The 15,598-nt window shown below is 40.6% G+C and overlaps 1 protein-coding gene across 2 annotated transcripts in view; it reads right to left on the bottom strand.

Moving 5' to 3' along the window:
- The window catches only part of SETBP1 (SET binding protein 1), a 372,240-nt gene that overhangs the window by 77,671 nt on the left and 278,971 nt on the right, over window positions 1–15,598 (bottom strand). The window contains exon 5 of one of the 2 annotated variants that reach the window (XM_060120962.1): window positions 13,700–13,787. The exons of the other annotated variant lie outside the window; for it this stretch is intronic. Coding sequence (XP_059976945.1) covers window positions 13,777–13,787 — 11 coding nt within the window. The 3' untranslated portion in view covers window positions 13,700–13,776. Of the gene's footprint in view, window positions 1–13,699; window positions 13,788–15,598 lie in introns of those variants that run through there. 2 annotated transcript variants of the gene reach the window in all.

Genomic DNA, 15,598 nt, shown 5'->3' on the forward strand with positions numbered 1-15,598 from the left:
AGTTCTGACTAATTTGCTATATTATGCATCATTGTGTTTCTAATTTAAATTATTATGTATTTCAGTTTTAGAATTTCTACTTGTGTACTTTTCAAATCTGCCTTGTCATATTTCACAGTCTATTGTACTGATGCATCTTTTGATGTCCTCCTTTATGTTTTCAGACACATCAAGCTTACTTAGTTTATATTTGAGGGTGATTCACATTTTTGCGGACTCAGTGGGTCTAATTATAACTCTTTGCTGTTTCTGCTGACTCATAAAAGCTTGTTGCTTCATGCATTTTGCATTATATTTGATCATGATTCATGTTTTTGACATTTTGAGTCAAGGGGTTTCTAAATGCATTTATCCAGGTATAATATACACATCTTCTAGGTTCCTAGGGGTTCTACCAGCCAGGAGCATTTTAAACCAAAATTTTGGTTTGGTCATTGTCAAGTCACAAAAAAGTATCTCTTTTGGCCCTCATTCATGTGAAAACTGTCTTGGGGTTAAGATTTCTTAGAGGTGACTTTTCCCTCCAACCAGAGTGGATTCAGGTGAGAGTCCTTTCTCTCCTTGTGAGGTGGGGTATAGTCTACCTTACTCCTTCATTGAGGATTCTGCCTTATAAAATCTAGCATTTATGAAGGGATTTTGGATCATATGTCCCACAATGCATGCACACTGCATTTGTCTTCTATTCTCTATGTGAAGCCCAATAAACCAAAAAGTCTGGACACCCAGGGATAGGCAGATGCCCCCAGAAACACTGTCAACTTTAAGACAACCTACCTCTTTGTATTAGGGCTTTCTCATCAATTGTAACTTCTAAGACTCAACGCCCTCCCAAACCTGTATATACATTTATAAAGATGTCTTTTACACTTTATTCAGCTTCTAAATGTTTTGCAGAAGAAGAGTTTTAAAGCATATCTTGTTTGTTATACCTTTCTGTCAGTACAAAGTGACCCACTCACTTTTCTCCTTCTTTACTATCATCACATTTTTAAGCCTTATTTAGCCAATCTAAAATTCAGTTAATTAACTAAAGATGTTATATAATAAATAATACGGAGTTTCTATTTGAAAAGTAATGTTTAACTTGCTTCTATAAATATATACTATGACATGGAATTTGAAGTCACTTTTCTTTCTAAATCCTAAGACAAAATTTCTGGACAGGGCATTCATGTTCCCTCTTTTCCAAATCACATGCATGTGTATACATTTCTATTTTTTCTACAAAAGGGTGTATAATTTTTAGCAGATTCTAAAATAAGTATGCAACCTTAAAAAAAGGTTAAGAATTTCTTATCTTAGAGGAATACCAACAATGAAAAAGGTCCACATTTATAGGAGAATCCTGGAAACTATGTCTGGGAAAAGGGAATGAAAAATATCCCATGAGAAACAGTATACTTAGCTATATCTATCTATACATGTCTGTTTGTCTAACTACAGATCAAGCTGCCTATTTATACATAATCAACCCACACACACGCCCACAATTTTATATATGCATGTACATGCTACTCTGCTAAAATGTAATCATAAATGGGAATAAAGACTGGGGTTATCAATAATAAATTTGTTTTAATTATGTGTATTTTCTACTGTAAGCTTAAGGATAATAAACTGCTTGATCTTCACTGAGAGAAACAAACCGGTTATTGCTGAGAAAACCCTGACAGCATTCTTATCTAAAATGGGTAATTCTAAACTACATTACCCATCTTGACCTCCCTGCCAGACTTGGCTCCAAGTGATTCAGCCATTTCCATAAATCACATCTTCCTTCCAAAGATGAAGATAGTTCAGATATTCAAAAGAATGTGGCAGGGGTTTAAAAGAATTTCCAAGAGAGCTTCAAAACATTTGAGCAGAGGCAGCTGTAACAGAATCTGTGTTGTCTGGTCACTGCTGGGCAGGCAACAGTCCTCATTTTGGGGTTTGGGTGTCACAGCATTGAGTCTCAATGTTTTATAGTCACCTTATTCCTGTATCTCTCAAATATCAAATATATCTAGGAATAGTCAACAAAATAACTCAGGGCTGTTCTGCAGAAGGACATCTGAATATGTTCATCTATGAATGTCTCTGGGATAAGGTAACACAGTGACATCTCGAGGAGCAATGCCCACTGGGATGGAGTTGTTTGGTTATGCACACCAGAAGAAGCAATATCACTTTACAGTTGCTCCTTGGATACTCTGTGGCAAACATATATTTCTCTTCCTCACTTTAAAACCAAAAAGCCTAGAAATTGCCTGTGTTTTTCTTCAGGCAACAAGACTTACTAGAGTATTGAATACGCTAGTTCTCTGCTCCAAATACTGTTTTTAAAACAGAAAGTTATGTTAGCTTCCCCTTCAGGATTTCTCTAGACATCATTGTAAATCTGGGAGGAAATCATGGTACTTATGACAATGTAGCTGGTTAAAGGCTGACAACTGCAAATGAACAACGGAGAATCTATAGTCCTAAAAGCTGATTAAAAGTAACCCTGGAGGTACTAAATGGTGGATTACAAAGTGATTACTGAAAAATGGAGAGACTGGCATCTAGACACTGTAAAAACAGAACAGTTGTACTGTTGATTTAAATTAAGATCATTTAGGAGAAGGAAAAGAATCAACACACAAGTTACCGTGGCTGGTGTGAGATTCGTACACAATAAGTACAACTGTGCTCCTTGATGGATTCCACAGCTTTAGATAGTCAAATTTAATAAGTGCATTAAGCCAGAACTATTATTATTACTGTTATATCATTACAAGCTGGGTAAAAAGAGAGAGGAATAACATACCTATAGGGAAGTAGAATCTGGACAAAGTTACAAGTTATTTGAAAATGGAAACAATAGTTCCTGCTGCTTATCTCAGAGGCACTGAGCATTTTCTGCAAATTGAGTGTGGACTGAGCCTTATATGGAAACTTTAAATCATTTCAGGGGACACTGGCAATGATAATGATAAAAATTAGCAATGTAGTAACCAGTATGTGCCCACTATGTGTCAGGAACTATTACAGCAAAGTCCTTTAGATGTATGACCTCATTTAATCCACACCACACCCTTATGATGTACAATCATAATCATAACAACATCAACAGCTTATCATTATTCAGTATTTTATAGTTATATTGTATATGGCCTTTTGATTCTGTACCTTTTACAAGATAGGTAGGGCAGGGATAATCATCTTTTGATAAATAAAAAACCTGAAATTCAGAAAAGATGGGCTACTTGTGCAAAGAAAGACCGACAGCAAATGGGGATTTTCTGCTGTGGTTCTTCCCCAGTTTCATACCAGCACAATCTATTGGAAAAGGATGAAAAGCAGGGGTTACTGAAGTAGGCTGATGGCTTATAGTTGTCACTAAGTCTAGAAGAAGTCACTCAAGCTGTCATGGGTGATGGCCATTTCTGTTGTTTCTTGGCAAGAGGAACAAGGGCTGCTGCTGCAGTGTGAGGGGTTCAGGTTAGACAGGCAGACCTGCCCTGAGTGGCAGGCCTGTGGTGCAGTGGTGCAGAACACAGACTTGCAATGAGGCTGGCTCGGGGCAAACCATAGTTCTAGTCCCTTTGAGAAAACTACCTTACCTCTCTGGGCCTCATTTCCCTGATCTGTATAATGGGGATAATAATAGTACCTGTTCCTTAGGGCTGGTCAACAGAAAAATGAGATCATGCATATAGAGCACTTACTGGGTTGGCCAAAAAATTCGTTCGGATTTTTCCGCAAGATATTACTGCATAGGTAGAAAGAAAGAATAGCACCTAAAACTTAGTAAGCCCTTAACAATTACTTATTATTTAAAAAATTCTTTCATACCTTTTTTCTCCTAGTCTTGTTTGGATACGCACAAAAGTATTCATTCAGTCCTATGATTCTGTAAACTAAAATGGGTCCCTTCATGTTCTACCTCACCTCATTTATTTATTAGTGTCCTAATTGGGACTTACTCACTAGGCATGGCTCCCACATAGTAAGTTCACTACGAGGCTTGGGGGTCTGGAACCTGAGGGAAATACTAGACAGGGCTTTTCAGTAACTCCTCAGAGGGCTCACATACTGTAATTACAACTATAGCTGTGGCTGAAATGAAGTCATCCTGTGACCTTGGGCAAATCCGTTAATTGCTCTAGACCTTGGTGTTTCCATCCATAAAATCAGGTGCAGAAACACAAGGTGACCTCAGGCTGTGGACTGGGCTTATAGAGGAAACTGGTACTAGAGCCAGGCTCCTCGCTAAAGCTTGGAGTGCCCCCAACAATGTCACACTCACTTCCAAAACCTTTAAAATTAGTCAAAACAGGCTTTTAAAAGTTGCCTTCATAAGTCGGCGGGGAATTATATGATCTCCTGGGAACAGAAAGAAGAGTCAAATATATTCAGCTATAGGGGAAATACATAAAACATAACTCTTTCAGTCTCTGCAATTGATCTGCATGGATAACAACTTATCTTATAGCTCACCAAGTTTGTTCTTTTACCACCATTGTATAGATACAATCAAAAAAGTTGCACTGTTGCTTGGTTTAATATACTTTTCAACTACTCGTGCCAAACTCAGAAGAGTTGAGGGGGAACAAAAATGCAAACCAGAGCCATGAATAAAGAGAAAAAAAAAAGACTCAAGGCAGGGAATATCCAAATGATATAATAATCACAGAATCATCCAAATTAGGGGTGGAAGATGGAGCCTGTGCTCCCGGCTGCTCCGGACAGACGCAGTGTGAGGACCCTGCAGTGTGCCCCCGCCTCCCAGGCCAGCTCCCTGCCATATGCTTGCTTCCTAGGCTTTTTGCTTTTATGCATTTCAATGATGCTACCATTTTCCTCACCCAATTTGTATATCTTACACCTGTATAGGAGAATGCTATTGGAAGTGTCATTTATTCCAGAACTGTGAAACCACAAATGCCGATTCACTCTACCAGGAACTTCAATTCACATAATCAAGCAACTGAGGGGCTTTTTACTACCTTTAACTCCACCCTACCTTCCCTAAACTTCTGCTTTATGGGGAGCTTTTTTATGCCTCCTACAATAAGCCCGCTCTAAATATAATGCACATTTCCAATGTATATGGCACTTTCAAACAGTGTGAAGAGAAAATCTTGGAAAGATGTTGCAGCGAAGCAACTGCAAACGTAATACCCTGTTGTTTTTATTGCTGATTAGAAGCAAAACACAAGTTTGCCCTTATTGCAGGCTAATCAGCTATTAAACCTAAGTGCTTCTTAAAAAAAAAAATCAAATCTGGTTGCCTTCTTTAGATGTATGAATAAAAAGGGGGGCATGTGTATTAAAATTCTTTCCTTATTCTTCTCTATACTGATGCAAATTCACTGAATGGTTCCCATGTAAAATGTAAACATGGGCAGGGCAGTCAGTGATCTCAGGGCAAAGATATGTCTGCCACAATAACCCCTAGATGCTCTTCTCTTGGAAAGTCCTGTTACTGTCAAAAAGATGAATTCTAAAACAACTCTATATTGTGCAATCTGCAGATTTTATTGACAAAGGTGTCAAGTCCTGCAGAACTGAAAGTTGTTTCCCTTGGCGTGAGATAAATAAGCAGGTTTGCTTGAGCTCCCAGCTTTATTCAATTTGCTTAGATACAAGGTGACTGTAAGCATTGATCCCATGTAAGACCGGATATAGATTTTTTAAGGGAGGTGCATGCCCTGGGAGTTAGAGTCACCTACGGAAGCTGACGGCTTTGCAGCTTTGCTCACAGATCTGAAGAGAGAGAGAATGAAGCCACTGGAACCTGAGAGATTATGGTGAGATGGGGCAAGTGTGCTGGCCAGGTTTCACTGCTCTGCCTTGGGGATTCACAGCAGGTTACAGCTAGAATCAAGAGACGTAACGATCATCCAGAACAGCTGTTCTCAAACTTGAGCGTGTGTAGAAGTCGGGTGGGGGGTGGGGAGGGGAGCTTGTTAAAACACCAGTTGCTGGTGTCCAGCCCCAGAGGGTCTTATTGAGTAAGTTCTGGATGAGGCCTGAGAATTTGCATTTCAAACAAGTTCTCAAGTGGGGGTGATGCTATCAGTCCGGGGGCTGCACTTTGAGAAATACTGGTCTAACACCACCCTCTCATTTCACAGGTGAATAAACACAGACCCAGGGAGAAATACTGGTTTGTAGAGGCTGCACCCTCACAGGCCTAGAAAACTGGCGTTTCTCGATTTCATATCTAGAGTCTTTGCCGTTTCCCTAGAAGGGCGACCTCCAAGTTCCCTTCTAATTCTGAATCTAAGAGCTATGAAATTGGCTCTTTTAATTAATATTGTAGTAAAATTTCCTCAATTGTACCTTACTACAGCCATAGTCTGTAACAAGTTGTAAGTTGTAATCAAATAATGCTGAGCCCTGAAAACAGTTTACTGTGCAAACTTATTTCGGCAATCAATTTACAAAATACGTGTCCTGACATTTGTATTAAAACACCCCCAGTCACTCTACATCCTCTTAACCTGCTTTATTGCCTTCTTAGCATTTATTGATATCTGAGATTCTATTATAGACTTATTGCCTTATTGTCTGGGCCCACCAAGGCCATAATATAAGCTCTGTGAGAACAAAACGTTACTTCTCTTGGCCACTGCTTCAACCACAGTAGTATCCAGCACACGGTGGCACCAGATCGGCATGTGCTCAGTGGATGAACTCTGAAGGTTCCTTACCTCCAAATTAGCATCTCCAGAGGTTTTCAGAAATATGAATTTAGTAACCAGAAAGGAACTCTTATATTTATAAATCTATTAAATGAAGAACATGAATAAAGGAACAAGACCGTTGCATATTTCATCTCTGTCAGCCAATATATAAACAGTAGATGGTGTTCAGAAAAAATAAATATTAAATCGCATCAGGTGAGTTTTCTTGAAATTAGACCAGAGCCTCTCTATTAGACCAAAGCCTCTCTATGTAAGAGCTATTTGTCAGTTTTATATTCATGTGGATCATTTGCTAGCACTTAGATCTGGAACACTTTCTTCCCAAATTCTTACAGCAAAACCACCAGCTCTACCAATATGGCTCAAAATTTCAGATTTGTTCAACAAACAAAAAAATCATTCCACTATATGTAGTGGAATCATATACCTCTGTGATCATCTCCATGGACCAAACTTTACTAAACTGTCTGAAATTATGAAAGATAACGCTATTCAGAAATGTTCACGGACTACCATTTTGTTTCAGGATTGTGCACTGAGCCTCAAGCTGAGCCACACTTCTAATGGGCACAGCCACTAGCACACTAAATTGGATTAAAGTGTGGCAACTCCTTTGACGTCATCCTAGAACAAAAGGGCCAAAAAAACATGAAAGGCTTAGCGATAAAGTTAAAAACAGACAGTTTCCAGGAATACAGTTCCAAGCAGAAAAATTCTGAAGAAATGGGAGTTGACCTCTTGGATTACAATGGGAAGCAACGGCAGATCTGGGTTGGGTCTCTATGGGTCCAAATGTCCACGAGAGTCATTTCATAGAGTTGTTGAGGTACCATTCACCAGATGGCAGCCCAGCCCTGCTCTGTGCTCAACTTCTAGAGCAGGACACCAGAGGTGAGAGGAAAAGCCCACCTGAGGCAGGGTCTCATGGGCACACCAACCAAAAATTGTGGAACAAATGAGTTCAAATCTGTGCCTTGGTAAAGGAGAAAAGGCACCAACTCTGAAGTCAGACAGATTTGCATTCAAGTTTGGGTTCAGCCACTTATTATATACACGATCTTAGACAAATCATTCATTCCTTGAGGCTCAATGTCCTCACCTTTAAAATAGGAAAAGTTCTGGGGGATGTGATGGTTAGCACAGTGATGATAGTTACCAATACTTTATTGTATATTTGAAAGTAGCTAGGAGAGTAGACCTTAAATGTTCTCATCATAACAAAAAAAATTTGTAACTATGCGAGATGATGAATGTTAACTAAACTTATTGTGGTAATCATTTTGCAATATATACATATATCAAATCATTATCTTATATACCTTAACCTAATACAAGTTATATGTCAATTTTATCTCAATAAAACTGGAAAAAAATGTGATAATAGTGCCTATTGTCAAGAGATCTGAAATAATTAAAGATATTTTATGAGAAATGTCAAACAGCATGACATCCTGGAGCTTTATACAAATGTCAGCTGACAGCTCTAATTCACCGAGTGCCATCATGGGCAGGCACATCAGGCCAGGGTGGAGGGGACTGAAGGGGGCTTGGTAGACATACATCTTCACATCCACCCACAAAGTTCACGACGCTTGGTGTTATCCACTTTGTTAGGAATGAAAGTGACTCAGCTTTCTATTTTGACACCCAGTAACAGTCCTCCTTTGAAATTTTGCCTCCTCATCTGTTAAATGGAGCTAATCATATTCACCCCTGCCCACCTTGGGGGGACCTTGTGAGGATCAGCAGGTAAGGGAGGGGAAAGGTGCTGTGAGGAGTGTAAATTCTGGGTAGGATTATGCTATTAGCTTCAGATTCTGAATGCTCACTCTTTAGGGTTTCGTGATTATTAACACTACACGATGTAAGATAAAAATGACATTGTTTCCTCTGCAGAGGCAGACACCTCATTACGAAGCCTGGCTCCTGGCTTCTCTCCTGCCCTCTCTGCAGTAGGAACGGGAGAGAAGCTGGCCTGCAAAAAACGTAACACGATGCCTCTTGAAATCTGGGCCTCTGAGGGTGAAATTTGTATTGACATTCTTAAAATATGAGCCTGTCTCAGTGTTTTATGTCATCAATTGTGACTGTCAGTTTCCTCTGCAAGGAGAGGAATAATGGAGCTATTTTTCTCTCGCTCTTCCCAAACTAGTGTTGGCCCATGGGCTGGGTACTGCCCTGTCTGTGGTGGGAGGAGAGATCTGTTTTAGGAATATGGAAACTTTATGATGCTGTGTGTTTAATCCCAGACTCAAGAATAGGGAGAGTACGTGGCCCTCAAGCTGAAAGCTGTGTCACACCAGTGAACTTTTTGGTACTTCAAGACTGCTCTTGGGAAGCTGGGAAAGAATTTACAAACTCAGAACTTCTTATCTGCGGTGTCAGTGAGGGGCTCTCTGGGACAGTCTCCTCTCAGCTGGGTGGCTCAGGGCTAAAGCTTAAGGGACACTAGTGTTTACAGGCTGACAGGCCACTGAGCTTGGCTGCCCTAAGATCTGCCCCAGGTTACAGAATTATTCTGGGAAACAAGGTTTAAACTTCTACCAGGGAAACATAAAAAGCACAGTGATTTACTAATAAATCAGAAGACAATTAAGGTTAAAAAGTCAACGCTCAGGAAACATCAAGGATCTGAATTAAATCAACATAGGGTAATTCAAAGGCTAGTGCCTGGAAGGCAGCATTTTATTCACAATCCATCTATCAAGCAGCATTTCCCCACTCATGGGCTCTCGTTCTACAGAATGATTTGGGACATTTGCCAGCTGCAGCCAGTTTTTCTGGCTGGTGCTCATTCTGGATTGAACATTTGCCAGGGTTTATAACCAAACTTAGATTAAGTTTATCTGTCATCCCTCCCTTCTTTGCTCTTTTTTTCCCCTTTCTCTTTCCCCAGAATATTACTTGTACACACGTACTTCCTCCATTTCTTTTTCTGTAAGTATCCAAAATAGACCTAAACATGTCCAAAAGCCATTGCCCTGGGCTCTTTCTACTTGGTATCAGAAAGAACATACAACGGAACACCTTCCTCTCTAGTACATCCTTGACAGGCAATTTTAAAACCATTTCACCTGATGATTAAGCAAAGCCTTTCAGTGCCCTGGGAGATGGCCTCATAATGAAAGTTTAGGAATCATTTCAGGGTTTGAGACAGGAGAAATCTGAAGACAAAAAGAGCTGCCTTGTATTGATGATTTACTACAGGTTAGAAACTCTCTGTACATTCTTCATATCCATCAACTCTTAATCCTTACAGTAAGTCCCAGAATAGACCCTATTTTCCCCCATTTTAAATATAAGAAAACATGCTCAGAGGTTAAGTTATATGCTTACAGGGTCTCAGAGCTAGTAAGTCACAGAGTTGGGACTCAGCTCTGTAAACTGAGGTGCAGGTATGTCAGGTATGTCTGATTCCAAAGGCCATATTTTAAATTTTAACCTCAGGGTCCATAGGCTTCAGAATAACAACAATTAAAAAAAAAATACATTTTGAGCACTTCCTATACTCCAGGCTCTGTTCTAAGCGTATTACATGAAGTCCCTCCTTTAATTCTCACAGCATATCTATGATGTAGGATATCATTATTCAGGGGGTGGGGCACAGGGAAGGAAGAGACTCACCCAGATCACCCAGCTAGTGAGTGATGGAGCTGGGGAGCACTTGGAATTCCGCACCCCTAACCCCTACTCCGGTCTGGAATGGAAACTTGGCCCTGTACCTGTCTCACCGTTCTAAAGCCACTTGTGTTCTAGTGCAGAGACTAGGCACAGCAGGGCTGGTAAGGGCCAGATTACTTCTCAACAGTGTGGTTCTCCGAAGTTTATACCAGATTGCTAATATTTTTTTCAATACTGGCTTTTTCTTTGTGGTTTAATTATTTGCTCACTCAGGTTCATTTGCTTTGGAGCTTTTTGAATGTCAGAGCTTCAGATCTCAAATGCGAGCCAAGCTTTGGCCTTTGCAACAGCCCAAGGTTAATGCAGACTGCAAACAAGGGGCCTCCAAAACCCACTGCGGCTGTGGGTCTGCTCCCTGCACCTGCTTCCTGCTCCAGCTCATTTCCTGGGTCTTGTGTGAATGGGGCCTTGATGCCCTGAGGGGCTCTGGTGTGTGTGTGTGTGTATGTATGTTATGTATGTGTATACACACACACACATACACGCACACACCTCCCCCAACGCTTGTCTCACTGATAAGTGAATACACACACATCCAGTCTACTGAAGGTGGCAGTGGGGATCTGGGGGAATAATCCCTCAATAGAGAGAGGTGGAAAGGGCCCAGGCTGGGCATCAGGAGACCTGTGTTCTAGGCCTAGCTTGGCCACAACCACTCCATCTCAGCCAGGACACAACCCTCTGAGCCTTGATTCTGTCATTTTTAATTTCAGAGGATTAAACTAGATTAGTATTTCCCAAACCATCTTCTGCAGAATGTCAGTGTTCCTTGATATATTAATGGGTGGGTTTGGAAAAATAAGACTTGTTCAGTCAGGTAAATTGGGGAAAGTGACTTTTCTTCTATTGATGTGTTCAAAGCTATGAGATGTTATGTAGTAGACAATCAAATATTTTTTTTTTATTCTGGTATTTAACAAATTTACTTGATAATCAAACTCTGTTTTCATAGAACACCTATGAACACTCCTTGGGGTGCTGGAAAATGCTGAGAATGAGTTTTAGGATATCAAGCCCAGAATCCTCCACATTCAAACTTTAGTAACTTAATAAACAGCTAATAGATTTGCTAAATGACTGCACCGCTAACATGAGAAAAACAGTAAAAGATATTTAAAAGCGAACTTATTTTCATGTAAGGCAACCAGTTGACAAGATAGTAGAATTGAAGTGTAAAATCCATCTCTGTGGTAAACGGTAAATGAATGGTCCCCACAGGTGAGGTGTTGACAGTGTCCTACATCCAGCAGAACTAAAGATGCAGACAGTGTTTACCATAGTCCCAGGTTCTTAATGATGAATTTCTTTTTTAGTGCAGAAGTGCTCTTAAGGTCAGAGAAATTCAAACATTTGAATAGAAGAGAGCTTATCTCCTTGGATATGAAGACTTCCAATCCTATCTTTGTATCCCTTACTGATCTTCATATACCATGTGGCAATGATAACAGGGTTACACACACAGAATTTAATAAACAGGGATTGGTCAAATCACATTTCATAAAGTATCTTTGTGAGGGATGCTTGTTCACAAAGGTCAAAAACATAGTAATCCAATTTTTAAAGAGGGTTACTTGCAGATTAATTTAGTATTTCTACTTAGGCATCTTTGTTTTATTGCTTTCTTTTTTCCTCTATGGAGTATATTTTATATTTGAATGGAAAATAAAATTTATAAAAGGTGTTATTTAGGTGAAACTGTTCTGCTCTTGACCCATCTTGCTCTTAATTGTGACCGTTTGGGATGCTCTTATTTTATTTTAAAAAGATCAGGTACTACCCTTCTCCTCTTCAATGTATTTGTTGTTTGGTTGGTGTTTGTTTTACCAGCCTTTGGTAGATCCAATCACCTCACCTGGGTGGGGCTCAGAAGGCCACAACAGTCGTGTCTCCCAGATCTGAATCAGCAGAGAACCTCTCTGGGCCTTAGTTTAAAACCTCCAGGCCTTTCATGCAGTGAAAGCACCCTGGTATGAGAGGTGAACAATCCTAGACACCTCTTTCTTTCTCCCTCTCTCTCCACAGTTCTGAGGCCTATAGCTCTTGACCACAGATAGTTTGAAAAGCCCTGCTCTAAGGCACAACTCTGAGTATCAATCACCCCATCCTCCACCCCGTGCCAACTTAAAACCTTTGAGTGGAATCCCAAAGTGCAGGGTCAACAGTCAAGCTCCTCCACCTGGTGCAGCAGCCCCTCCTCTTTGTCTGCCTCTCCAGATCACCCTTGGGCACCTCTCAACCGAGGCGCAGCCACCCCCAGAAACCTCTTGTCCCCAATGGGACAGAAGGCAACACGGCTCCAGTCTTTACTCTCACTGCTGCCAATGCTTGGATCTGCTCTTTCTCTCTGTCCAGCCACTAGGCCCTCACGGCTGCACTCAAGTGCCACCTTTTCTGGCCCTCCAGGTAGCAGTGACCACTCTCATCTCGTTTGCCCCCATGCGCCCCAGGCACACACCACTGCAGCACTGAAGGCATCCAATGTCCTTCTCTGTCTCTAAGTATATCTCTCTCTCAGAATGGCAACCTGTGGAGAGCAGTGACTGGGTCGTATGGACCTTTGTGTATTTGAGTTCCGGACACCAAGTAGGTAGATGTTTAATACACATTTGTTTAAAACAATCGAATGCATTTGAAATTATACCAACAATGATATATTCTACTATTGAACACCAACTGGAATCACTGTATACAAAACGTGAACTAAATGTTGGCATACCAAGGTACACAATATGTGTTTAATAATAACAGTAATTATAACCATTAATATTTATTGCATATTTCCTATGAGTCAGGCCTTATGCTACAATTTTGTAAGCAAACATACCCTACGAGGTGGAAACTATTGTTATCTCTATTTTAAACTTGAGAAATCCGAGGCAGAGATTGCTTAAGTCACTTGCCCAAGATCTCTTGGGTTGATCTCTTTGGTCAGCCTCTTTCCTTTCCCAGTTCCTTCCAGTGATAAATCAGAGGCTGCCCATCACTTTTAGGCCTGAGTTGGTAAGCAAATCCATGGGGGCTGCTCGCTGAGGAAGTAATATGAGTCCTCAGCTTATGAGGCTATAATGTACTTTGCAAAATGGAAGTCACTATCCCCAAGTGTGCAAAATAACCAGATCCGGAGATAGGATTCCTTGACTCAAAGGCAGCAGCAGCTTCAGAGCATTTGCTTGCCTATTTGACTGTGAGTGGACATTATTTGGGATTTCTCCAGGTGCAGCTACACCTGAGGTCACAGCTGATCAGCTGTTATAGCAATGTCGAAAGGGAGCACTATATAGGCAGAGTCAGGAGGTCAGGTGTAAACAGAAGGTGAGGAAGTGCAAGGTCTGGTGGAGTGACCTTCAGCGTAACTTCATCTTCCAATCAGGAGGGTGTTTCCAGGGGTCCCGTAAAACTTCCTCTGGGCATAGGGCTTCTAAATCCCAGCTTCACAAGGCAGGTAGTTGGTGTAGGAGGGGAAAATGAGATTTTATAAATAAAGTCAAACCCAGGCCCCAGCCAGCTAAAATGTGTCTACTTTTCTTGGGACCACCCCTCTAGTGCGCAGCCAGCAGAAACAACGTGCAAGGACCCAACCTAAAGTCCGTATTTTATTTGAATAAAACAGTCTCTAAATGCTGACATTTATAACTTCACAGGAAAGGTTTGGGAGGAGGGAGAAAGCGTAAAAGAACATTCTGTGTAGCACCATGATGCTGCCAACAGTTTGTGGGTTGGACGGGGCACTGCGTTCCTCAAGATTAGACAAAACTGAGGGTTTCTTCTTCTTCTTCTTTAATAGCGAGGAAATATAAAACCTCCCCTCATGTCAGAGTCTCAACTCTTCACACTTTTTGTATAATTTTGCCCATTCAGGAGTAATATTTAACTGAAGGGAAATCAGAAAAGCTGTAGCTTTTTTTTTTGTTTTTTCTAGAAACCAAAAGAATGTAAAGATATTGAGTTTAGCTTTCTAATTCAATTTCTGAATTTTCTATTTTTTAATGAGAGAAAGAATGTTAGTGGATATAAGGAGAAAGCATATGTTTTGGTGATTACTAGAATTTCAGTGGTTGGTATTTTATGAACATGCCACTGAGCTGTACTACAAGGACCAGCAAGTGTTCAGAGTGACCCCCCACTCCTGACCCCCACCAAAGAGAAATGTCAGCAAGAAATCCAAGCAAGGGAGTTATTTTCCTTTCCGCATGGAATTGAACACAGATTCTGAACTATGAAAAGAAATTAAGAGTGAGAAATATTTTGATTTAATACATGTTCCGAGCCACCTCCTCCTAGCATGAGAGCTACACCTGAATTACAGACTGAGGTTTGGTGGTTGGTTAGCTGTCGGGTCACGCTCAGAGCAAGTCATTATAACTCAATGGCTCAGGCAGGGATTAGAGGAAAAACCACTGCTACCTACTTATGAAAAAAGGGTTTGTTAAGCCATTCAGACATGTCACAGAATTGCAAGATGGCCCAGAACTGCTTAAATGATCAAGGTAAGTAATATCACGGCCATACTAATCTGTGGAAGACAGTGGTTACCATGCCATTTCTTTGATCCCAGTGGTCCCCTCTTGCTGGTAGAACCCGATTGAAATCTACCACTCGACAGGAAGCTCTCTGACAAGGCCACCCCCCTAATCCTCCACACAGATAGCCAATTAAGCAGACCATGCCCCCACTACTCATATTTTTTTCTCCCAAAACGTATCATACTTTGTTGTTATTTAATTATTTTATTTGCTCTTTTTCTCTTCTGCATCAGTTAGTAGACTGTAAACTCCATAAATACAGAAGCCTTATCTTTCTTGATCATTTTTATATTCCCAAGACTTTAAAAAAATATATATGTAATGCATGAATAAATGCACAGCTTTTCGAAGAACACTGTATATATATTCATATTAACCCCAAGCTGTTCCTCTCTATTCCCCATTTATGTAAATCCAGCCTATTCTTCAAGGCCCAGGTATGGTACTACCTCCTCCATGAAGTGTCCCATGTGCGACTCCAGTCTACAAATAAACTGTCCCTCTTCCGAGTTCTTTATCATCCAGCTTAGCAATTTGTGGTTTGATAATTGACTTTTATTTTTTTTACTGCATTTTCAAAATTATCCACGAGATAGACCTTCATCTACCAGATCACAAGGAGAAATCGACAAAGAACACAGGTAATCAGTCATGAGGCAAATGTTAGTATTGTCCCTTCTGAACGCTGTTCTGAAAGGAAGACAGAGCACGTGTAAA

This window comes from Lagenorhynchus albirostris, chromosome 14, assembly GCF_949774975.1.
Source record: "Lagenorhynchus albirostris chromosome 14, mLagAlb1.1, whole genome shotgun sequence".
NCBI classification, from domain to species: domain Eukaryota; kingdom Metazoa; phylum Chordata; class Mammalia; order Artiodactyla; family Delphinidae; genus Lagenorhynchus; species Lagenorhynchus albirostris.